Genomic DNA, 24636 nt, shown 5'->3' on the forward strand with positions numbered 1-24636 from the left:
AGCTTGTACGTCGAAGGATATCCAGGTGCCCTGGCTTAAGCAAGAAGGAACGGTACAGGCTTGTGTTATGAAAAGCTAGCATTGATTGGCCGTCACGTGGCTGGACACCTGGGCTAGCAGTTGTCCCCAGGAGTCTCACTTCTGGCTTCTGGGGCAGCCACCTGCTATGCTGGCTTCATTCTTGGCCCTGTTCCTTGTCTCGTTTTGTTGTTGTCTTTAACTTTTTGCCCAGAGATTTACTTATTTATTTGAAAGAGTTACATAGAGAGAAGGAGAGAGAGCTTCCATCTGCTGGTTCACTCCCCCAGTGTCTGCAATGACCAGGGGCTGGGCCAGGCTAAAGCCAGGAGCCAGGAGCTTCTAGGTCTCCCATGTGGGTGCAGGGGCCCAAGCACTTGGGCCATCTTCCACTGCCTTCCCAGGTGCTTAGCAGGGAGCTGGATCAGAAGTGGAGCAGCTGGGACATGAACAGGCGTGCATATGGGTTGCCAACCTTGCAGGTGGAGGCTTCACCCACTACGCCACAACACCTGCAGGTGGAGGCTTTACCCGCTACGCCACAACACCTGCAGGTGGAGGCTTTACCCACTACGCCACAACGCCTGCAGGTGGAGGCTTTACCCGCTACGCCACAACGCCGGCCCCCCCTTGCCATGCTGTTGCAGAAGTCCCGTGACCAAAGCTCTGTAACACCACTGAAGCCCCACACGCAGGCCTGAGCCAGCCACTGGTGCCACGGCCAGGGAATGTTCTGCAGGGTCCACAGCTGCCCCAGGCTCTGCACACCTGGCCCCTTTGCTGCTTTCTTGAGCTCAGCCAGCCTACCCTTCACTGAGAGCCACTTCCTGTGTCCCTTCTGCCCCCTCCCTTCCCAGTATCTGCACAACTGGCTGCCCCCGACTGCCTCCAGCCCTCGGGGCCTGCCCTGAGCCCCGCTTGTCCCGTCTCTCAGCAGCTCCGTGGTGTGCTCAGGTGGCGGACGGTGGAAAGGTTTGTCTCCCTCACCAGGACCCGAAGGCCCGCCCCGTCTCCTGCCCTGTCCTGCACCGCCAGGTATTTGCCCGGTGAGTTTGCCGAGCTGCTGTGTAACCATCCCCAGGGAAAGAAGTGTTTGAGGGAAGAAGACGGGGAACTGGTGGCCCTCAGCAGAACAGTTACATCCACAGCGCAGGTCTGCGTCCACAGCCGGCCGGGGAGCGGGAGCGGGAGCGGAAGCGGAAGCCAAGGAGCGGGGTTCTTGTCGGTGCTGCGTCTGCCGGAGCCCCTCTGTGAGGCTTCTCCTTGTGGCAAAGTCATCTTTCTTAGGTGAGGTCACACATCCTGCATCTCCCCACCTTGCCTCGGCCCCGCCCCCTCTGACCCAATCCCCGCCCTGCCACCACCCCTGCCTGGAGCCCTCTGTTACCCCAAGACCTCTGCATTGTTCTTGCTTCTGCTCCGAAGGCCCTCATGCAGGCCTCATGGGATTGGCAGCCCCTCCCCACCCCGAATAGGAAGAGCAGCCCAGGGCCACCTCTCAGGGGCAGTTTCCTTAGCATCGGCTGGAGATGGGTTGGGACATCCCAGCACAGCCCTGGACTGCTTTCCTTTCTCACCTGAGTTTAACACAGCCTAGTCTTCCCCTTCCTGCGCTGACTTTACATGGTTTACTACTGCATCTGGACTCAAGGGTTGTTGGAAATGTGACCTGAATAAAAAAAACAGTGGCCATTCAAGTACTGGGGATGTGGGTGACCCTGATTTTTCTGCATTCCCATCCCAAATGACCAGTGTGTGCATGTCTTTTCTAAAGATTTATTCATTTATTTTTTTTTTTAATTTATTTGAGAGGTAGAGTTGGAGGGAGAACAGAGAGAGAGAGAGGTCTTCCATCCGCTGGTTCACTCTCCAAACAGCCACAACAGTCAGAGCTGGCCTGAACCAAAGCCGGGAGCCAGGAGCTTCTTCCGGGTCTCCCATGTGGGTGCAGGGGCCCAGGAACTTGGGCCATCTTCTACTGCCTTCCCAGGCCACAGCAGGGAGCAGGATCAGAGTACCCCATATGGGGTACTGGCTCCACAGGCAGAGGCTTGACCCACTGCTCCCAGTCTGTGTATTTTAACTTTCTGTTCACTGTCACCATTTTTGTACATAAATATTTTTAAAAACTTTGAATTTAAAAAATGTCTTGCCAAGGGTTGCTTCATAGGAGAAGTATTTATTATAGAGAATACAAAAGCACCGTTTATCACATAAAAAATTCCTGTAGTATACATCAGATCATACTATCAATTTCCCTTCACATGAAAAATAATTTGTTTGAATATAAACTATTAAACTTTATAGCCTCTTTTTCGGACAGAACTTTAGTATTGCCCAACATGGAGATCACGATGCACTGGGGGTGGGGGGAGGATGATTAAGTTCTTAAAAAGAAATCGCCAAGAACATACTCTAATGAGTTTAAAAATAGCACCACTGGAAGAAGAGTGTATGTCTTTTAAGTTCAAAGTGCCTTAGTAGGTGAGTGACCAAAACTCATGCAAACTAAATTCTGAGTGGTTGATTTTTCAAATCTTTGCTGTGATCTGGGGTGGGAAATTAGGTTTAAAAAAAAAAAAGCAAAACAGTAACTTTGAAGACTCCACAGACAAACGTGCGCACGCACACACAGACGCGCACAACCGCACCAGGCTGTGTTCCCTGTCCCCTCTTGGCTGTCACCAGTCAGCAACCTCCACCACGAAGGGTGTTTTCACGTCGATCTTGCCACTGTTGACGATGGAGCAGTTGGTGAGCGGGCGGTCGTGACTGTCGGTGGCTTGCAGCTCTATGGAGTGCACCACGGTCTGGGGAGAGAAAGGCAGACTCACGCTCATTTCTGACCAGCAGCCGCGGGGACCCAGAGGCGCAGGTGGTGCCGACGCCGAAAGCTCCCGTGAGCTCATGACAAAACCACGCGAGCTAAATGTCGGAAATGCGAGTATTCAGAAAACACAAACGCGGGCCTTCAAAAAGTTCGTGGGAGGTGTGTATTATGAAAAGATGGCATTTCACAAATTTTTTTTTTTGCACCAAAAATATACTTAGTTGAATTTCATTTTTCCATGAAGGATTTGAAGTCCCCTCATATATATGACAGAATGGACTTCACCCACCACCAGAAACCATGTCAGTGTATTTCCTTTTTTTTTTTTTTGTAAGAATTCTGCATTCTGAAAAATAGACATTGTTGTGAACCCCTAGCTCTAGTAAGAGGTGTTTCTAGGCACCTGCTACACCCAGTGTAAGCACCCACATGGACTGGGAGTCCATTCCAGCTCCACTCTCTAAGACACGGATGGGGAATGGCCAGGGAAGGCCCAAAAACCATTTGGTCTGGTCCTGCCACAGCAAGCACAGGTGTGACTTGAACTTCAGTAACTCTATAGCACACTCATTTTTAAGTTGATAATTTGGTACAGGCCCACACATGATATAAATATCCAAATAGCCCTGGGCACCCCCACCCCCACATGATAAAATGGCAGAGAAGATTCAGACACGGAGGTAATTCTGGGTCCACCCATGGTGACGGTGCTCCAGGCCATCAGTCTCTCAGTGGCACTTGGGCCGTCTTGCAGGGCTGTCCCAGGCTGGACCATCACTGGGGCGGCCAGGACTCCAGCCGGTGCTCACGTGGGATGCTGGTGTCGCACACAGCTCACCCCGCTGCACCACAGTGATGGCCCCGGAAATGCTCTGTAACCATTTTTTGGTTGCTGTACGGTGTGACTGTGACGTGGTGTCTTGACTGACCCCCAAGGGGCTCCTTTCCTCGACTGGAGGATGGTAAGACACGTGAGCTTGTCCCGGTTTCCGTCTGCGTGCGCAGTCCAGGGATGGGACGCACACTCAGGCTCCACAGCTTCCCCACCTCACACAGCCGCAGCCCTTCCCACTAACACAACTTCCTGTTTCCCTCTCCCCTGGCCCTAGCAGCCGCCTTAATGTTTTCTGTTCCTGTGGAGTGGACCACTTGAGACGCCTCACGTAAGTAGAGCCACACAGTCGTTGTCCTTTTGTGCCTGGCCTATTTCAGTTAGCATAATGTCCCCAAGGCTCCTCCGGGCTGTGGAGCATGGCAGGATGTCCTCCTTCTGCAGCAAGTAATACTCCACTGAGTGCGAACAGAGCCCTGCTTTTGTTTACTGCGGCTGAAAGAGCTTGTCATTAAAATCCAGTAATACAATAAATCAAGTACTTCATGGCCAGGCCCCAGCTTCTGCTCTTACCACCCCCAACAGTTAGGATGCCACGCCTTGTAATTTATCACTTTTGAAGAAGCTAGGGAGTGTAAATTCATGGATCTCGAACAAAATGAAAATTTGAAAGTGAAAGTCACCAGAGACACTGCCCTTAGAAGCATCAAGCTTTGAGAGAGAAGAGAAAAAACCCATCAAGTTACCATCCCATCGATGACTTTCCCAAAGACCACGTGCTTGCCGTCCAACCATGTGGGCTTGGTCAGCGTGATGAAGAACTGGGAGCCGTTGGTGTCGGGCCCGGCATTGGCCATGCTCACCCAGCCAATGCCATAGTGCTTCAGCTTGAAGTTCTCATCCGGGAACGTCTCGCCGTAGATGCTCACTCCTGGGGGAGACAAACCAAGGACGAGGAGTCAGCAGGCGTCACACCTCGGTGAACTCTCCAAAGCAAAGCCCAGGAATTGCGCACAGTTACTGGAAGGCCGTAAGAGGCAAGGATGGGGAAAAGATAGTCAAACACGAGGAGAAGCAAAGGAGAGGGAGGAGATGAACTCCTCAAGGAAGCAGGGCCCCAGGGCCTGGAACACACAGGGAGGCAAAGCTGTGAGTACTGGCCTCACCCCAAGAGCCACGCCTTGATCAAACAGGCCAGTGACTGCAACCTGAACTGAGAAGGAGCTGAAGGCAGGGTGACGTGTGCCAAATGGGAAGGTGGCTGAGCCACTTCGGTGGCCCCGTCTCTGTGCCGTGTTCAGGCTGCCTGTCCTGGGCCCCTCCCTCCTACCTCAGCATGCAGGCAAGTGCGCCAAGCGCGTGGCCAAGTCCCCGACAACCCTACAGCAGAGGTTTCCTTTCACAGCGGCAATCCGAGCTGACAGAACCCAACTGCAGCGGAGCCGGACTGCAATCTGACTTTCTGATGTAAAGGTGGTGCTTTTCCTTGTCTCGGCCCCAAGAGCAGCAGCAGCTGGTGTCGCAGTCACTGGACTTCAGGGCTCTCAGGAGGACACAGGGCGATGGCAGCTGTGAGTACCCGGGGTCAGTCCCCAGCAGAACCAGAGGGAGCGTGGCTGGGGTTCCGGCACAGCAGCAGGTACGCAAGAATCCCTTTCTCCATCAATCAGCGGGGAGACCGTGAGCAGCGTCTGCCCCGTGGTGTAGACCCTGAACAGCATCTGCCCGGTGGTGTAGACCCTGAGCAGCGCCTGCCCCATGGTGTAGACCCTGAGCAGCGCCTGCCCCGTGGTGTAGACAGTGAACAGCGTCTGCCCCGTGGTGTAGACCCTGAACAGCATCTGCCCTGTGGTGTAGACCCTGAGCAGTGTCTGCCCCGTGGTGTAGACCCTGAGCAGTGTCTGCCCCGTGGTGTAGACAGTGAACAGCGTCTGCCCCATGGTGTAGACTGTGAGCAGCACCTGCCCCGTGGTGTAGACCCTGAGCAGCGCCTGCCCCATGGTGTAGACCCTAGGCAGCGCCTGCCCCGTGGTGTAGACAGTGAACAGCGTCTGCCCCGTGGTGTAGACCCTGAGCAGCGCCTGCCCCGTGGTGTAGACAGTGAACAGCGTCTGCCCCATGGTGTAGACCCTGAACAGCATCTGCCCTGTGGTGTAGACCATGAGCAGTGTCTGCCCCGTGGTGTAGACCGTGAGCAGCGCCTGCCCCGTGGTGTAGACCCTGAGCAGTGTCTGTCCCATTCGCCAGCCCCAGGAAGGCCTGTCAGACCCAGCTCCCCTTCTACAGGCCCTGGACCCCGCAGTGGCCAACCTTACCATCCTGGCTCAGAGGACCAGCAGGACAGCTCTGGACACAGGGTTCTAGGCTAAACCTGAGTGGCCCCAAAGGTCATCTCTGCAAGCTTCAGAGAACTTTGAACTCACGACTCACAGGCGCGCTGGGCAGGGAGGGTAGAGTTTCTGCTCCTGCCCTGTAGGGGAGGAGGGTGCCACAACCAGGGACAGGAACCAGCATTGCAGAGTTTCAGAGCGCTGGCTCTGTGGCAGCTGGGTGACTCTCCACTATCTGGAGTAATCTGAACCCCTTTCTCTGTTCCATTCCATGTCCCTGTAGCCTGCAGCATTTCTGCAAAAGTTAAAAGTAACCTTTGGGGCCAGCATTGTGATACAGTGAATTAGGCTGCTGCCTGTGATGCCATCATCCCATATGAGCACTGGCTCAAATTCCGGCTGCTCCTCTTCCGATCCAACTCCCTGCTTGAGTGCCTGGGAAAGCAGTGGAAGATAGCTCAAGTGTTTGGGCTCCTGCCACCCAGCTGGGAGACCTGGATAGAATTCGTGGCTCTAGCCTGGCCCAGCCCTGGCCATTGCATTCATCTGGGGAGTGAGCCAGCGGCTGGAAGATCTCTACCTCTTCTGTCTCTGTGACTCTGCCTTTCAAAATAAGCAAATGTATCTTTAAAAAATAAAAAAGTAAACTTAGAAAACACCTGGCAAATCAGAGCATTTGAAGGCAGCTATTTTTGTTATAAATAAACCATCATAATAAACATGCCATTAGAAACACTGCCTGAAAATGGCCTGTTTCTTTAAAAAGGCAGTAACAGATGTCCACCAAACTCAGCACTTGCTGGATTAGCCCTCTGAACCATGAAGTGACTTTCACTAACAAGCCCCATTCCCAGGGACACTGCCCTGGCACGTGGCAGCTGCGCTCCTCAGTGGGACGCATTGAACAGAGAGCTGCAGCAGGTGGCATGGTTATTCGTACTTTCTCAAACTCGAGCTTCGTTCGTAGGAGTTAGTCTGCATTATAGTTTTGACACCTGGGTCATTACTTTCGTAAATTAGGGAGCCTGGAACTCCAGCTGGGTCTCCCACGTGGGCGGCAGCAACCCCAAGTCCTTGCACCATCACTGCTGCCTCCCACGGTGTGCATTCGCAGGAAGCCAAGTCAGAAGCAGAGCCAGCCTGGAACACAGGTACCCCCACAGGGCGCGCGGGCGTCCACAGTGGCGTCCTCACCACTGTGCCAAATGCCCCGGTCTGAACGACACCGTTCCTTAATCCGGGATTTCTATCCGCTGTGCTGAGTGGAGGTTCCAGTCTGGGAAGTGGAAAGGGAAAAGGCAAAAGGCAGAAGCCAAGGTTACCGCCAGTGCCGTCCCCCGCCGTGAAGTCCCCTCCTTGGATCATGAAATCCTTGATGACGCGGTGAAAGCTGCTTCCCTTGTATCCATATCCTCTCTAAAGAGATTTTTTTTTTCAATTGAGTACACAAGGAGACATGGCCCACACCAAAAGAAAAACCCCAGGGTCTTTCTGGAAATGATAAAATCAAACAAAAACACGCAGAACTTCCTTAGGTCCCAGCAGTGATCTGTTGACAAATGTGTCATTGGCTTCCCCCATGTAAATAAACCAGAGACCTGAGGCTGCACACGCGTGCATGCAAAGGCAGCAGTGCACCTGCTCACTTGGTGGTCACCTTCCCTCCCGCTGCTAGCAGGGTGAGGGTGCTGGGTGCCTGAATGATACAAGTTTTCTAGGGACATCAAAATATGAGAAGCCGCCACAGGTTCATCTGATAGTCTAACTTAATCCTTTCCAGAAGGAAGAGCCAGCTCCGCCCAAAGGAACCCAGAGTGAAACCTGCCTCTCCCGTGGCCAGGGCGATGAAATTCTCCACCGTCTTGGGCACGACTTTTCCAAAAAGGCCAATCACAATTCTGCCGACATCTTTGTCTCCGATCCTCACATCAAAGAAGACCTGCATGTGTCGAACGGCACAGAGAAAGGTTACAGCGTGGAAACCACAAGAGCAAGGTACGCCGAGATCACATATGATGGCCCCAGGCCACCAGAACTCTACAAGGGAGTCGGGACAGGGTAAGATGTCAGAGAAAAGAGCTCTCACTCCCTTCTGTTACTGTATTTTTTAGTTAATTTATTTGAAAGGTAGTTATAGAAGGAGAAAGAGGGACACAGAGACAGATCTTCTATCTGCTGGCTCACTCAGCAATGGCTGAAGCTGGGCCAGTCCAAAGCCAGGAGCCAGGAGCTGCTTCCGGGTCTCCCACGTGGGTGCAGGGGCCCAAGGACTTGAGCCATCTTCTGCTGCTTTCCCAGGCATGTTAGCAGGGAGCTGGATTAGAAGTGGAGCAGCTGGGACTCGAATTGGCACACATATGGGATGCCAGCACTGCGGGCAGTGGCTTTACCCACTATGCCATGCACTGGCCCCTCTCAGACCTTTTTGCAGGAGCATTTTGCCCACAGATCATCTGTGAGCAGGTATGCCCTGCTCAGTGCCCACTGGACCAGGACTGAGCTAAAAGTGTGGCTAGTTGCTGTCACAGTCGCCGACACCCAAACGGTGTGGCTCCTTTACATTTCTCAGCTTTGTGGATGAAGACTAGAGTGGGAAACAGTGTCCTGTTTTTGCAGACAAACAGAAAACTCCATCCGTTTGTTTCCCCTTCAGATGCCCACAATGGCTAGGGCTAGCCCATGCTAAAGCTAGAAGCCAGGAACTCAATTTGGATCTCCCATATGGATGGCAGGAACCCAAGTTGTCTCCCAGGGTACTTACTAGCAGGAAGCTGGAATCTGAAGTGGAGTCAGGACTTAAGCATAAGCCACTCTGATAAGGGACACAGGCATCTCAGCCAGTGTCTGAACCACTAACTAGGTCATACTTGTGCTTCAGTGTTGCTTGTTTAAAACCAAAGGTGGAAAAAAAAAAGGAGATAAATTGGCCAAGCATCTATATTTATTTCTTTGTAATCTAGACCAGGGCCCAAGTCCCGTACGTTCTCATTGTACGTCTACTGTCAGAGGGACTGCAAAAGACAACTCAGACGCAGGCCTGCCACCCACATCCAGGCGGCAGGGCCCAGCAGACATCTGGTGCTGACCAAACCATTTACCTGTGAAACTCAGACCTGAGTCAGTGTCATGTTCCCCCCATCGCCCAAGTGCATTCTGTCCTTTGTGCTGCATTTTAGAACAGAAAGGGGAAAACTTATCCATAGTGAGAGCTATTTTGTTGCAGATTGAACCTTCACAGTCCCTTGGACTTCTCTCAGCTGTTTGATCTGCAACAAAATTGCACACACCTTGTTTCTCCAACATCCTGAGACAGAGCTTGAAAAGGCCACAGAGCAGAAGGGCGTTCTATTAGCGAGTACAGATTATATGAGCCAATTTACTGTTTGAATGCTTAAAAAAAAAAAAAAAGACATTCGGCAGATGACTTTAAAAAATATAAGAAGGCTTGTCAGAGGAAAAAGATGTCTTACAGTTTAGAAAAATCACTAAGTAAAGACTGTCAAGCTTTAGCTCAAGACAAGAGCGTCTGCCAATACATCAGCCCGTCTGTCACAGGGTGATGTGATATTTAGTGTTCCGAGTGGCATTTTACAATTTCTACATGGCCAAAGCAGCAAAACTTTTATTATGATTATCGGTACAGAAGAGCTTTATAGAATGCACAGAAGGCCCTGTCCTCGAGATGGGGCCATGCACAAGAGAGCATTCCCCGTGCTGGAGACAGGGCGCTACCCGAGCCACTCCTGTGCCAGGCGCTGCACCTGCTGCAGCCAGAGAGAAGCCAGGGATTCAGAATCAGGCAGCCACAGAGCAGTACCAGGAAGACAGCAGACGTAGGATGGTCAGGAAACTTTGGGATGGGCACCAGAAAAACCTCCAGACTTGAAGCCCTCGAGGGTGAAGAAAGCAGAACAGGGCCCAGAACTGCAGTGGTTAAGCCACTGCCTGTGGTGCCGGCATCCCACGTGGGCACTGGTTCAAGTTCCAGCTGCTCCACTTCTGATCCAGCTCCCCGCTAATGCACCTGGGAAAGCAGCAGAAGATGGCCTAAGTGCTTGGACTCCTGCACCCATGTGGGAGACCCTGATGGAGTTCCAGGCTCCTGGCCCAGCCCCAGTCATTGAGGTCATTTGGGGAGTGAGCAGCAGATGAAAGATCTCTTTCTCTCTGATTCTCCTACTCTACTTTATGTAACTTGGCCTTTCAAATAAATAAACACATTAAAAAATCAAAGAGAGCAGCATGAGAAAACAAAGTGCCTATCTCCCAGCACAGCTTTTTTTCTTAACATACAGCATAGCACACAAATTAATATTTTCCCACAAAGTATAGGGTCTTTCAACTTCATGTTTCCCAGCATTCATCAAATCCAATCTCAGACACCAAGAACTGACCAAAGGCAAGGGCAGCTCCCAAGCTCTAAGGTGTTGTGAACAGCAGGGTGAGCAAACGCTACCTGCAGAACAGGACAGCACGCGCACGGGCACCAATAACACCGTCCACCCCGGCCTGCAGGAACGTGGAGGGTGGGGCCGGCACCTGGGGACGGCCTGGGCAGCCAGTGGCCTTGCCTAGCAGAGCTCTCTCTGGACCCAAGGCACCAAGGCAGGAATGCAGTCTGTGTGTAGACAACCAGAGAAGCCTTTTGGGCTGCACCTGGGAGCTGCAGGGTGGGAGTGTGGGAAGGGAGATCAAAGAGAAGAGGGCCTGGGCAAGGCTTTGGGAATGTTATTCAGATGGGAGCGACCAGATGTGGAGGCTGGGACGCCAGGGCTGCTGGGCTGGGAGAAGGAATTGCCGGGATGGAGGAGAAAGAAGAGGCATTTAAATAGCAGGGGAGAGGCGGGTGGACAAGGGCGACTGGTGGGTGCTACCACAGCACCTTATACAAGAGCCCTGGGCACGGCTTGGGGAAGGGGCAGGGTCTGTTCCCATTTTATCAAGGAGAAAATGGGCTGAGGGGGTGTCGTGACTTCCCAGGGCTTCCCACCCACGAGTACGAGGTCTACAACTTCAGCCCCAGGCGGCTGGCTGGTTATCAGGAAGAGGTTCTCCTGGTCAGGTGGGGAATCTCGGGAGGATGCATGTACTGGTTTGGGTTCCCCCTGTGCCTAGCACAAGACGGCAGTCCAGGAACATTGTCTGGTTCTAGCTGTGTGTGGAGTAGGGCGTGCCCCCCCTTCACCAGGTGAGGAAGTGGCTTTGTGCCCTCACAGTCTGTGCCTGGTCTCTCTCCACAGGGCCGGTTCCTGACTCTACTGAGCATGCTTGGGCACAAGGCCCGGTGCTGGACAGAGCTGGGGTGCAAAGCTCCTACCTCGTGGACATTACGGTCCAGTTACATGAAAGCTATAATATAGTGGGAAATCAGGTTCATAAGTACAGGTAAGATGTCCTAGTAAGGGGTGGTGACTACCTATGGGGATGAAGGTGGACTTCCTGGAAAAGGTGACGCTTAGATTCAGTGGTAGGCTTTGGGGGTGCAACATCCATCACTTCTCTTTTCCCTTGAAGGCCATTGAAAATGAGGGAACACCAGAGGCGGGAGGAGTAGGGGGACAGGAAGAGGCACTCGGAGAGCCTGGCCCAAGCCAATGCAGGGTTAATTCGGCTTTCTTTTCCCAAGTAACGAGGAAAGACACCAAGCACCAGAGCTGTGATGTCCAGGACTGTTCAGTCCAGCTCCACTATCAGTGTCCATGGGGCCTTCCGCAGATAAGTTAAACCCCAGGTTCCCGCTCCTCATCCATAAGATAGTTGCTCACTCCCTTCGGGGCTGTCACAAGAGGATTTTAATAAAACAAACAGAACCCTAACAAGTACCATCTTAAATCCAGGACCACGAACCGACCAAGCGAGCCACTTGCCCTATCCAATCTAAGATGCAAAACCATCCTGGGTAGGTTGTATTTCCACTGTCATCTTAACACAGCAGGAATGGAGCCCCAGACCTTGGAGGACACCCCGAGTCACCCAGCTGTCACCTCGGAGCCTCTCCACACTCACACACTTACAAGCTGTGACACGCGTGCAGCAGGCAAGCACTCTGGGTGCCGGGCGCTGTAGGAACTTCATGGGACAACACCAGTCTGTAACTGCAGTTCAGTGGCCTCTCAGACCCCTGAGCCAGCGTCCTGTCACCCTCTGCGGCTGGGCGGTACGCGTGGAGGCTGGAGGCTGGCTGGGCGGCAGGATCTGCCGGTCTCACACCTCTCCTGTCCACGTGGCCATTTTTCAGCGAAATCAGAGCTCAAAGCCTGCCAGGGACAGCAACATACTAGAGCGCTGGCCGATTAACCCACGAATCTGCGTTCAGATAATTATTTCTACCATTTTCATCTTCCAGAAGATTTCATTGTTTAAAAAAAAAAAAAAAAACAGCCAAAACAGGTAGAGTTGGATCTGTGGGAGAGTCACTGACCTACAATCAGCTTTTCGAACTTAATTTCAAATCTGCTGGGGAAAAAAGAAGATCCGTTGAGTGATGACGAAGACTGTTCCGGGTCCGGACATCCCAGCCCTACAGCCCCCAGCTTCTCCCTCTCTGGGCTGTGTTTCAGTGGCCCCCAGCCCAGGCTGAAAGCTTTTAAAAGCAACAGGGCCAGAGCCGCAGCCACTAATTGTGGTTGATAGTCTGGGGGTAGTCTGTGCATCAGCTGAAAAGCTTCCCCCATAAAACCTGTTGCAAAATATCACAATGGACATCCACTGAAAAAAGTTACTTAGGGCTCATCTGAAATCCGGTTACAGAGCGTCCTGTGTTCTGGCTAGGGTCCTGTTCCTTCTCCCTCAAGGCCCGTCCAAGCTGCCAGCTCCTGTGAGCTGTGGCTCCAAAATCTATTTCAAGAACCCGCCTTTCTCCCTGTTTCCACTATGACCAGCATCTGGACTCGCGGGGAGCCCTGGCGACCCTAGCAATCTCTTAAACGCACGTCCGCCATGAGGTTGGTTCCACACTTTGTAAAAGCAAGCGTGTGCGGCTGCGACAGACCCTGCACGGCCCCGCGCATCTGACTGGGTTCCCACCGCCGCGCCCTCGCCCACAGGCCACCCAACCCACGTGGCCTGTCCCAAACGGGGGCCTTTGCCAGCCTGGCTTCGGTCAACCTGATTTAAGAGGTTTGCCCGATGGCCAACTCCTTGGGCTTCACCACCGCGTGCATTTCAAGCCGCACTTAGGACCGTGTCCTCAAGACCCAGGTTCCCAAAGCTCCTCCTGCCCACTGGATGCGGTGCCTGCCGCTCTCCTGCCCCTCGGGGTGGGGGGTGGCTTCTGCGGTGCAGGATCCAAACGTGCCGCAGGGCCGGGGCTCTGCTTACCAACAGTTAAGCTCGGCGGATGGCCTAGCGCACGTCCAGCCTCTTCCCCACCCCTTGCCATGTTCCAGACACGTCCCCAGCTCCGCGCCCGCCCCCAGTGTCTTCTGACAACGGAGCTGACGCGGGTCAGCCGGCGGAAACGAAAGGGCCGGCCTTGGGAGCCCGTCCCCTTCTCGCTCCGTTCCCAAGTCCAGGCCGCGCCGAAGTAAGTGCTCGGCCCGCCGGTTCCCGAAGCCTCTCCAAGTTCCCCGGGCCAACCACGGACACCCCCCACCTCGTCCCGGGACACGGAGTCCGAGCCGCCCGCCGGCGGCGAGGGCAGACGGGACTGAGCCCTGCGCCCCGGACTCAGCCCACCAGGCACCAGCCCCGGGGCCGCCTCCTGCCCCTGCTCGCAGGCCGGGACACGCACAGGCGCGCGCGCGCACACATACACGACCCCCGCGCCCCAAGCACCCGGCCCGCTGCGCTCCACGCGGTCACCTTGGCCGTCACCGAGGGCCCTCGCCGGCGTACGCCCGAGGCCCCCGCGGGAAGCACCAGCTCGCCGAGCCCGACACACAGCGCGAGCGGCAGCAGCAGCCGGGCGCCCGGGCCCATGGTGAGCGGGTGCAGCAGCGGCTGGCGGGACTCCCGGGCGGCTGCGCCTGCGCGCTCGCGGCCGGGGCAGGGCGGGGGCCTGCTCGCGCTCCTCCCCAGGCTGGTGGCGCGGCTCGGCTTTGGACGTTGGACTGGCGCCGGGGCGGGGCACCCGAGCGGGAGTCGAAGCGCCACGGAGTGAGCTGGGGGCCTCCAGGGGCCCTCGCCGAGAATCCCGGACGGAAGGGCCAGGGCGCTAGGGGTTGGGGTCCTCCCGGGGGAGCACGCGCCCGGCTCCGGTGCCCTGTGTCCGAGGGAATTTGTAGACCCTGGGTGGGCCAAGCTGACCAGGCGAATAGCGTCTTTTTGAGATAGCTCGCGTTTGGAGAAAATGGGGAAACTGCCATCCTCGCTTGTCCTGGAAGCGCTACACCTTGGGGTGTTGGTCTTTCAGATTTTACTTATTTGAAAGGCAGAGCTGAGAGAGCTTCCATCCGTTGGTTAACTCCTCAAGTGGCGGCAACAGCCAGGGCTGGGCTAGGCTGGAAGTCAGGAGCCAGGAGCTTCATCCCGGTCGCCCACGTAGGTGCAGGGGCCCAAACCCTTGGTCCATCCTCCGCTGCTTTACCAGGAGCGTTAGCAGGGAGCTGGATTGGAAGTGGAGCAGCCGGGACTCGAACTTGCGCTGCAGGCAGGGGCTTAACCCTCTCAGCCACACACAGGCCCCTTGACCTTGGGGACTGGGCTGTGATGTGCTCTGCAGGGTTTACAAGTCCCAACAGAATTCCTTCCTGTGGATGCACAATTTTCCAGTCCATCTGTAGCGTGGAGTTTTTGCCGACTTAAGAATTATGTCTGGAGAGATGATTTAATCCCATTATGTTTTTAAGTGGAAAACTCCAGTTGTAGAACCGATAGACGTTCTGCCCTCAGCTGTGAAAATGAGTGGGTGGAAGGAAAAGCGTCTGAAGAACTGTGGGAGGCACCAGCCAGGTGCAGGAGCTGTGGTGATAGAGTCATGGGTCTTTGTTTCTTTGTGATTTTCAGGTTGCCAGATGTGACCCAGTGAGCACAGAAGTCGCTAACAACCTGGCAAAGTTATTTGGAACCTCCGTGTGTGCCGTAGACGGTAAAGCTGCCACCTCCGACACCAGCGTCTCTGATGATTGCTGCTTCCCATCCGGCCCCTGCTAATGTGCCTGGAAAAGCAGTAGAAGATGGCCCAAGTGCTTGGGCCCCTGCACCCACGTGGGAGACCTCAGTGAAGCTCCTGGCTCCAGGTTGAGGCCTGGCCCAGCCCTAGCCATTGCATCCATCTTGGGGAGTGAACCAGCAGACAGATCTGTCCCTGTAACTCTGACCTCCAAATAAATAAACCTTAAAAACACACATACACACACAAGAGGAAACAAACTCAGTTGCTTTTTGAATTAGGATATCAAAAGTATTTTTGTTCATTTTTAGAGTAGCTCTAAAATTGCATAGAAACAGTCCTGTTCTGGTGGTCTTCAGGGAGCCGTTGCCCCAGGATAAGCAGCAGGAAATCCTAAGCATACCTAAGTGTGCCTCAGAAATGACTTTGGAGAGTTTCTTGCAAGCAAAGGGAGTCACTGCTGAACGGTGTTGTTTTGGTTTTTTTTCTTTTTAAAGATTTCTTTATTTGAAAGTCAGAGTTACAGAGAGGCAGAGAGAGAAATCTTCCATCCACTGGTTCACTCCCCAAATGACCGCAACAGCTGGAGCTGCACCAATCCAAAGCCAGGAGCCAGGAACCTCTTCTGGGTCTCCCATGCAGGTGCAGGGGCCGAAGAACTTGGGCCATTCTCCACTGCTTTCCCAGGCCAGAGCAGAGAGCTGGATTGGAAGTGGAGCAGCTGGGACTTGAACCAGCTTCCATATGGGATGCTGGCATTGCAGATGCCGGCTTTACCTACTACTCCACAACACCAGCCCCATAATGGGATTTCAAATGGGATTTCGAATGGGATTGTACCACAGCTATAGATCACTTTGGAAAGACTCAACAAATTGACTGTTGAGTCTTCAATTCATGGCACAGCATATTTGGGTCTTCTTGGTTTTCTGCCCTGAGGTGTTACTTGTATTGTACAAGTTTAATTTCCAACTGTTTGGGTTTTTTTACGTCATTGTCAATTGTCCCCCCTCCCCCTTTTTTTTACAGGCAGAGTGGACAGTGAGAGAGAGACAGAGAGAAAGGTCTTCCTTTTGCTGTTGGTTCACCCTCCAATGGCCACCGCAGCTGGCACGCTGCGGCCGGCGCACAGCACTGATCCAAAGGCAGGAGCCAGGTGCTTCTCCTGGTCTCCCATGGGGTGCAGAGCCCAAGCACCTGGGCTATGCTCCACTGCACTCCCTGGCCACAGCAAGAGCTGGCCTGGAAGAGGGGCAACCGGGACAGAATCCGGTGGCCAGACCAGGACTAGAACCCGGTGTGCCGGCGCTGCAAGGCGGAGGATTAGCCTAGTGAGCCGTGGCGCCGGCCCAATTGTCCCCTTTTAAATAATTTTTTCTGTTGTTATTACAGTCAAATTAGTTTTGCATATTACTTTGTATATACCAACCTTGTTCAACCTATTTAATAATTGACCATGGAGCCGGAGCTGTGGCACAGTAGGTTATTCCCACACCTGTGGCACCGGCATCCCTTATGGGCACTGGTTCTAGTCTCAGCTATTCCTCTTCCTGTCCAGCTCGTTGCTTTGGCCTGGGAAAGCAGTGGAAGATGGCCTGAGCACTTGGGCCTCTGCACCCACATGGGAGACCTGGAAGAAGCTCCTGGCTCCTGGCTTTGGGTCAGCTCAGCTTCGGCTGTTGCAGCCATTTGGGGAGTGAACCATTGGATGGAAGATCTTTCTCTCTGTCTCCCCCTCTCACGGTCTATAAACCTACCTCTCAAATAAATAAAAAATAAAATCTTAAAAAAAATTTACACATGAATTATTTAGGATTTTTCCTTAGATAATTTTATTACCCATGAATAACAACAGTTTAATTTTTTTTTTATTTCTGTATTTCTTTTTCTTGCTCTATTGCATTGGCTAGAACCTGCAGCACCAAAACAAGTGGAAACAATGGGAGTTTTTTGTTGTGGGTCCATTGTCCTCTCAAAAGATACATTGAAGTCTTAAACCGTAGTGTGTATGACCGTGACCTTATTTGGAAATAGTTATAGCAGATATGGTAGAGTTAAAGTGAGGCCGTATGGATGTGACCCGACCTCATGAAAAGAGAAGAGACACACAGGTGGAGGAGAGCCCTGTGTGGGGTGGGGACAGGGACTGGAGGGGTGGGTGTGCAAGCCGGGGAGCAGTGGAGGTGGCCCCCAGGAGCTGGAAGAGGCAAGAAGGATCCTCCCCACAAGCCTCACCGAGAGCAGTGGCCCTGCCTTCCTCTGCGGACTGCCAGCCTCCAGGCCCTGTGACGGTAAGGCGCTGTTGCTTAAGTGACAGCTTGTGGGGCTTTGTTCTGGCAGCCCTAGGACATTCATCCACTGGGTCGGCTCCTAATCCTGGAGGGAGGCATTCAGTGTTTCACCAATAAGTGTATTTTCTGAAGGTTTTTTTCATGATTAAGAAAATTTCTTGGGGCCGACGCTGTGGCATAGCGAGTAAAGCCGCCGCCTGCAGTGCCAGCATCCCATATGGCTGCGGGTTCAAGTTCCAGCTGCTCCACTTCTGATCCAGTTCTCCGCTACAGCCTGGGAAAGCAGGAGAGGATGGCCCAAGTCCTTGCACCCCTGCACCCACATGGGAGACCTGGAAGAAGCTCCTGGCTCTTGGCTCCTGGCTTCGGATTGGCACAGCTCCGGCCATTGCAGCCATCTGGAGAGTGAACCAGTGGATGCAAGAACTCTTTCTTCCTGTTTCTCCTTCTCTGTGTAACTCTGACTTTTAAATAAATAAATCTTAAAAAACAAACAAACAAACTGAAATCCTTTGGGGCCGGCGCCATGGTGCAGTAGGTTAATCCTATGCCTGTGGCGCCGGCATCCCATATGGGCACCAGTTCTAGTCCCAGCTGTTCCTCTTCCAATCCAGCTCTCTGCTGTGGCCCAGGAAAGCAGTAACTCTCAAATAAATAAAATAAAATAAATTCTTTTTAGTCTTAGTTTGCTAAGAATTTTTATCATACATTTTTCTTTGATTTTTATCACTATCACTTATTGAAGTCAACACATACCATATGATTTTCCCATATCTGTTAATATGATGGGTTGCATTAATTTTCAAATCCTAGAAATTGTCTTAACCTTTTTTTTAAAAAAAAAAAAACTTTATTTATTTATTTGAGAGGCAGAGTCACAGGCAGTGAGGGGAGAGACAGAAAGGTCCCCCATCCACTGGTTCACTCCCCAAATGGCTGCAACCTTTCTATATATTACTAAATGTGGTTTGCTAGTAAGTTTTTGCAAACAAACGTACCAACAACTTTTTTTTTTTAAATAAAACATTTTACCAGGAGCTTCAGAAAAACAAAACAGTAGGTAAGGTATCACTTTAGCTTTCTAGTTTAGACCAAATTGATAACCTTGTGCCATTTTGCTGTTCGTGAGTAAAGGTGCTAATTTTATTTTCAGGATATTCGAATCTAAATTCATGAAGGAGACTAGGAACATACCTCAGCCGCAGCTTCTTGTCTGTTTGCTGTCAGGGTTAAGGTGAGTTGGCCAGTGATAGCTTTTTTTCCTGTTTCCTTAAGGGTTTATGTGGGATTGCCATTTCTTCTTTTTATTTTTTTTTTTAAAGATTTATGTATCTATTTGAAAGGCACAGTTACAGAGAGGCAGAGGCAGAGAGAGAGGTCTTCCATGCACTGGTTCACTCCCCAGATGGCCACAACAGCCGGAGCTGCACTGATCCACAGCCGGGCGCCAGGAGCTTCTTCCGAGTCTCCCACGTGGGTGCAGGGGACCAAGTATAGGGGCCACCACTGCTGCCCCCTGGGTGCACATTGGCTGGAAACTGGACTCGGAAGTGGAGCCAGACCTCACCCCCAGCCATCCGGATACAGACACCTCTGTGCCAAATGCCTGCCTGAGATGAATTCCTAATTCATCCGTCTTTAATCTTCCCTTTTTATGATAGTCTCTGTGCAAATAAACCAAGAAAGGCTTTAGCTGCTTCCTGAAAGTTTTGCTGTGGAGTGTTTTCATTATCAGTCAGTTAAAATGTTTCCTGATTAACTTTTTTATTTCTGTCTTTATCCATGTGTTGTACAGAAGTATAGCATCTTATTTCCAAAACATGACCTTAACAGAATCACTCTCTTGGTGATTTTGAGTATAGTTGCATGGTGGCCAGGGAGCATACTCCGTATTCTTTTATTCTTTTGAAATACGTAAGAATCGATCTGCTAGGATTTGAATAGTTTTATTGTTTCTGCCCCTTTTCGGTTCAGTAAACGATCCATAGTTTAGGTTTGCTGGTCCTTATGAGCCTTTTCATCAGCTTGCCACAAAGCTACTGTGGCAAATATATTAGAATAATCATTATGACTCTGGATCACCCGTTTCTCCACATAGGTCTGTAATTTCTGTCTTTATACATTCTTCATTGTATTTTTCTAGGATAATCTATTGATGAATTAAAATTGTTGTCATTGTTTTCCTTGGGTCATTTTTTATGTCTAGCAATGCTTTTAGCCTTAAAGTCTGATGAAGATGTGTTACTGAATGCATGGTTTATCCTTATCTGTGTTTCGACTTTTACTCTTTCAATCCTTATGTTGCAATATCTCTTGAAGATAGTGTAAATTATTTTTTTTTAAATGAAGTTGGATAATATTTAAATAGAACATGTAGCCTGTCTTTCCTTAAACTTCATGTTTGATTGTAAATCTAATATCTTAATATTTTCTTTCTATCGGAATCTGTTTTGTGCTCCCCTTGTCCCCTTTCTCGCCTTATTTCTACTTCATAGAACAGATCTTAATTTTGTTGGACTGATAGTTAACACGTTCTCTTTCACTGTGAATTCTTTAAGAGGCAATGTTAGCTGCTACTTTTATTCTCTTTCTGGCCACCATAAGGGGGCAGGACACTTCTATTTGTCCTCTGTGGAACGTATGCAGGTATGGTCATGTATTTTATTTTACCCCGCAGCACGTAATCACTGTTGTTTAATAAAGCCACGCACACGTAACAGTATCCACACATTGGCCTCCTCCTTGGTTTTCCTTACTTCCTGCCTTTCTGGCTTTAGACGGGTGACCCTGTTTCTTCTGCCCGAAGTGTAATTCCATTTGGTATTTCCTGAAGTGCCGTCTGCTGCTAACATTTGTTTTGTTTCTTTGTCTGAAGATGGTGTTTGACCTTCTTGCCTGAATGGTAGTTTTGCCCAGCATGAAACCATTTTCTTTTGGCAGCGTGAATGTGTCATTTCTTTTTGGCCTGTAGCTTCCATTCTTTCCCTTGAGAAATCTGCAGTTCATCTCGTAGCTGCTCCCTTGAAAGGACCCCATCTTTCTTCGTGAGAACGACTTTACGTTTTTTGTCTCTGGCTTTGGCTTTCTCTGCAGTTTGACTAGCTTGTACTTCCACATACATTTCTTCTCATTTGTCCCCTCTCAGGAAGCCTCAGGATTCCTCCCCTCTGTGACTTGAGGTCTTTCTGACTTTGGCAAATGCTCATTCATTCTTCAAAAGCCCTTATAATCAACCTCACTCTGCTAAGGCAGTTACTGTCATTTGTGTACGTTAGTCTCTTTCAGATACTAAGAAACAGTTGAAGTGATGTCACCATCGTGTGAAACGGAACAATTAAAGATCCACAGGACCAGCACTGTGGCAGTAGTGGGCTGCTCCAGTGCCAGCATCCCATATGGGCACTGGTTCAAGACTCAGCTGCTCCATTTCTGATCCAGCTCCCTGCTAATGTGCCTGGGAAAGCAGCAGAAGATGGCCCAAGTGCTTGGGCCCCTGCACCCACATGGGAGACCCCGAAGAAGCTCCTGACTCCTGACTTTGGCCTGGCCCAGCTCCGCCATTGCAGTCATTTGGAGAGTGAACCAGCAGATGGAAGCTTGCTCTCTCGCTGTCTCTCTCTCTCTCTTTCTTCCTCTCTCTATTTCTATTTTTCAAATAAAGAAATTAATCTTTATTTGAAAAAAAAAAGACCTTGGTTTAATTAAAAAAATCTATATAAGATGCTGGTTTTTTTTTTTTTTAAAGTTCTTGAGGTTGTATATGATCAGACCCCTCAATGACCTCTTTGACTTCATCTCTCTCTGTCTCTCTCTTTTTTTTTCTTTTTTCTTTTTTTCTTTTTTTTTTTTTTTTTGACAGGCAGAGTTAGAGAGCCCAAATGGCTGCTGCGGCTGGCGCTGCACCGATCCGAAGCCAGGAGCCAGGTGCTTCTCCTGGTCTCCCACGGGGTGCAGGGCCCAAGCACTTGGGCCATCCTCCACTGCACTCCTGGGCCACAGCAGAGAGCTGGACTAGAAGAGGAACAACCAGGACAGAACCAGTGCCCCAGGAGGCTGGTTTTGTAGCAGTGAATTAAGCTTCTACTTAGGACAGTCACATCCTGTATGGAAGTGCTAGTTTGAGTCCCTGCTGCTCTGCTTCCAGTCCAGCTTCCTGCTAACGGGAGTGATGGATGATGGCCCAGGCACTTGGGGCCCTGCCGCCCTGGTGAGAGATCTGGTTGAGTCCCTGGCTCCTGGCTTCAGCCTAGACTGGACCTGACTGTTGTGGCAATTGGGGTATAAACGAGCAGATGGAAGATGCTTCTCTGTTTCTCCCTCTCTCTGCCTTTCAAATAATAAATCTTTGGCTGGATAGGTAGGTAGACAGAAAAAATGTAGGACTGACTATGAAACAAAACCCAAGCATGGCAAATATGAATTATAAAACGATTCGCTGGTCTGTTGGCTGTCGTTAGTAAAATCAAAATAAACAACAGTTGTATAATATTTCCATAGCTTGTCTCTTTGTTCCTGTAGTTTCAATTCATCACAAAGAAGACTGCTTGTATTTTATTAATTTTTTGTGAGTGTCAAAGAGTGTAGTTTTGCCATATTTAGTTTTTTTCTTTCTGCTACTTGTAATATAAATATCATCCTCAAAACTGCATTTCAGTGTCTTTCAAAGCTCGTTATGTTTTGTCTGTGATATTAACTTTTCCCCTCACTTACATAAATAACATCTTAGTTAAGTCAAATATTACTTTCCCCTCAAAGTATTTCAGAACTGGCACCAGTGCCTGTGTTAGCTTCACTTTTAGCGAGCGAATGTCTCAGGCCTTTGTTGGTCACTGGCTGTATCAGTGGGAGGTTTCGCCTGGTAAGTTTCTTTCAGGTGTTGGGATGAGGGAAGAGCGCATCAGGTGGTGGTGGAGAATCCAGGGTAGGGCCCTGGCATTGGGGTGAAATTATGGGACCCTCACATTGTACTTGCCTTCAGCATGCCCAGCACGGGTTTCGGGAGCGATTCCTTCATGTGAAATGCCCTCCCTTTTGAGCTACCCCTGCCAAACTTCCAGAGGTAGAATCTCCATGGGATTAAAAGCTGCACTACTTTTATTTGCCATCCTGGACAGAGCTGACTGCCCTGGCGCTCGCCTTCCTCGTCTTCAGCATCCAGCAAGATCCAGAAGCAGCTCCATGAACGCTGAACATGAAGACACCTCAAGGAGTTTCGGAGGTGGGACGTGGGCCTGAGCAGGATCTAAGACCGGGCGGAGGTACAGGAGCTGCAAGCCTAGTGGAGACTGAGCCCTTAGGAGAAGCCTGCAGAGGGGAAGCCCGACCCGCGGGGGCGCCTGCTGTGTGCACACATACAGCGCCCTTGACCCCGGGAGGAGGTGCTGTTAGAAACTTGCAGAACCGAGGCCCTGAAGTTCAGCTGACAGTGTCAGGTGCCTGCTTCCAGGTAGCCCACGCGTGATGGTGACTGCGCCAGCGGCTAAGCTGTCACAGTAAGTGCCCAAGGGCGGCTGGATTTGCGCATGGCTGTTGGGAACCAACAGCTGGCGAGGAGGAAGTCAATACGGTTCTTGCGACTGAAAGTGAAGCAGGAGATTAACTGACTATTGATTTAGTCCCACAAACTAAGGAGCATGTGTTGATGTGAGAGCACCAACCTCTCGTTCTGTGAACCCCCGCTGCGCCCGCGTGCGCGCAGGTGGCGGCGTTGATCTCGGCTCCACTGCGTCTTCCCCAAGTCTTCCTGCGCCCCTGGTTCCCGATCCTTCCTTGCAGCCGATCTGCTACTGAATTGATCGGCGTGTTTCTGCTCTGTCCTATTCGCCGTTATTTAGTGCCCACCGCGGCTGCCAACTTTAAACAGTCTTCGTGTAAATGTTTGTTCCTAAACCTTTGCTGATAGGTGTGTTTTATGTAACAGTTATGGAGCCCATTAACATGATGCCCTAAAACACAAAAAAGAGACCAAAGAGATTTATAAGCATATGAAATGCCCTCACCAGAGACAGTTGGAATAATAAATCCAAAGTCAAAGGAACATTTGTAGCGTTCCTGCCAGTGGATTTATCCACTTCAAAACACGTTTTGTGGGCCTGAATCGTGCCGTATATTATTTCCACTGCAAATACAAACTGACTCTCATTGATTGATAATGACTTTTCATTGTGTCTGAAAAAACTCACTGATGGAGAAGAGAGAAATTCCATCATCAGCACTTTGGTGTCATTTGCATTCCAGTTAAGAAACATTGCCTACATGAGTTTTCTCAAAACATTGGAAATTTAGGAACATTCCAGTTACTCACATTTTAAATGATGTTAAATCAGAGCATTATTATTATTAAAAGAAATTAAGCCAAATTCCAAGGCCAACACGAGGTAGCCACAGGAGTGTAGAGGGCGACATTCTCCAGAAACAGACACCCCCACACCCCCCAAAAAACGTGGGCAAAGCCAACCGGTGGCATCTGTCTCCTCGTTAAAACATCAGATTGACAAAGTGCATGTCCTCCTCTGGTTCAGAAAGTTCCCGCTCTGTTAAACATTGACATTCTTACCCCTCTGTGTGTTCCGCACTGGCCACTGGCTCGCCGGCTCTGTGGGTTTCTGCCATATCTTCCCCCATCAGCTGATAAGCCAGGCTCTCCCAGGACTTGTGGCTGGGAGGCTGCTGGGAAGGAGAGCTCCTGGTGCATAGTTGAAATTGTTAACAGCCAACCTGCCTCCCCTTCTCCTGTTTCCTGGCTGGCTTCTTACTGTTCCCTAGACTGCAAGTAGATCAATTGGGACTGAGTGTTCAGGGTGAGAGAGCTTGAGCCTCCGCCCGGTGGTTTCCTTTGCTTTCCTTGGGGTGAAAAGACCCTGGTCTCATAAATGGAGCCCATATGCACTATCGCAGCATTACCCCAGGGCCTTCAAACTGGATTCAAGTAGAAGATAACCTGTAAGCCACTGCCTCTACATCGCTCTGGACAAACGAGCTAATACAGTCTTCTAGGGGTGGAAACAGAGTTCTTGGTGGCCCCTCAAATGTGTAGCTGTAGGTCTGGGGCTATTGAACATCTTTGAAGCAGAGTTATGCATCCATGAGTACAAGGGATCGTCAACACATGCATGGAAAAATGAGGAACACAGTGTCCAAAGTCCCCAAGTAAATTCGGTGCTATCTTGGATGTTTTTCCTTCCAGCCTGCACTTGTTTGGTTCCTGCAGTGTTACACTTTATGTTTTCATTGACTTCAATTAATGTCCTGCCCTGGGATGGTTTGTGTAATGTTGATGAGTT

General features: G+C 51.0%; 1 protein-coding gene and 1 long non-coding RNA gene across 3 annotated transcripts; one reads left to right on the forward strand and one right to left on the reverse strand.

The window, feature by feature from the left end:
• Positions 1 to 2177: 2177 nt before the first annotated feature.
• On the reverse strand, positions 2178 to 13979 carry PPIC (peptidylprolyl isomerase C). Of its 2 annotated transcripts, none has more exons than XM_008254951.5 (5): positions 13814 to 13979; positions 7836 to 7949; positions 7333 to 7426; positions 4427 to 4611; positions 2178 to 2828 (listed from the first exon to the last, which is right to left on the reverse strand). In XM_008254951.5, exons 1-5 carry the CDS (start codon positions 13928 to 13930, stop codon positions 2700 to 2702), a joined length of 639 nt encoding a protein of 212 aa, XP_008253173.1. In that variant the 5' UTR covers positions 13931 to 13979; the 3' UTR covers positions 2178 to 2699. The 2 variants fall into 2 exon arrangements, with proteins under 2 accessions (XP_008253173.1, XP_051700114.1); XM_051844154.3 differs by having other exon boundaries at positions 7333 to 7422; positions 7832 to 7949.
• A 2343-nt stretch (positions 13980 to 16322) lies between these two features.
• LOC138850127 (uncharacterized) lies at positions 16323 to 23502 on the forward strand. Its single transcript, XR_011389659.2, has 3 exons — positions 16323 to 17353; positions 18507 to 18587; positions 22468 to 23502. It is a non-coding gene; the product is annotated as an uncharacterized LOC138850127 (long non-coding RNA).
• Positions 23503 to 24636: the final 1134 nt, after the last annotated feature.

Source organism: Oryctolagus cuniculus, chromosome 6, assembly GCF_051225735.1.
Source record: "Oryctolagus cuniculus isolate XC-2025 breed Fujian yellow rabbit chromosome 6, ASM5122573v1, whole genome shotgun sequence".
In the NCBI taxonomy this organism is placed as follows: Eukaryota; Metazoa; Chordata; class Mammalia; order Lagomorpha; family Leporidae; genus Oryctolagus; species Oryctolagus cuniculus.

What these genes read in the sequence shown, in the direction of transcription:
- PPIC (XM_008254951.5), bottom strand. Translation starts at nt 13,930, where the DNA reads ATGGGCCCGGGCGCCCGGCTGCTGCTGCCGCTCGCGCTGTGTGTCGGG. An exon ending in TCGCCCTGGCCACGGGAGAG is followed by an intron (nt 7,427 to 7,835) that starts GCAGGTTTCACT and finishes AAATCTCTTTAG; the next exon opens with AGAGGATATGGATACAAGGG. An exon ending in GGCGGGGGACGGCACTGGCG is followed by an intron (nt 4,612 to 7,332) that starts GTAACCTTGGCT and finishes TGTCTCCCCCAG; the next exon opens with GAGTGAGCATCTACGGCGAG.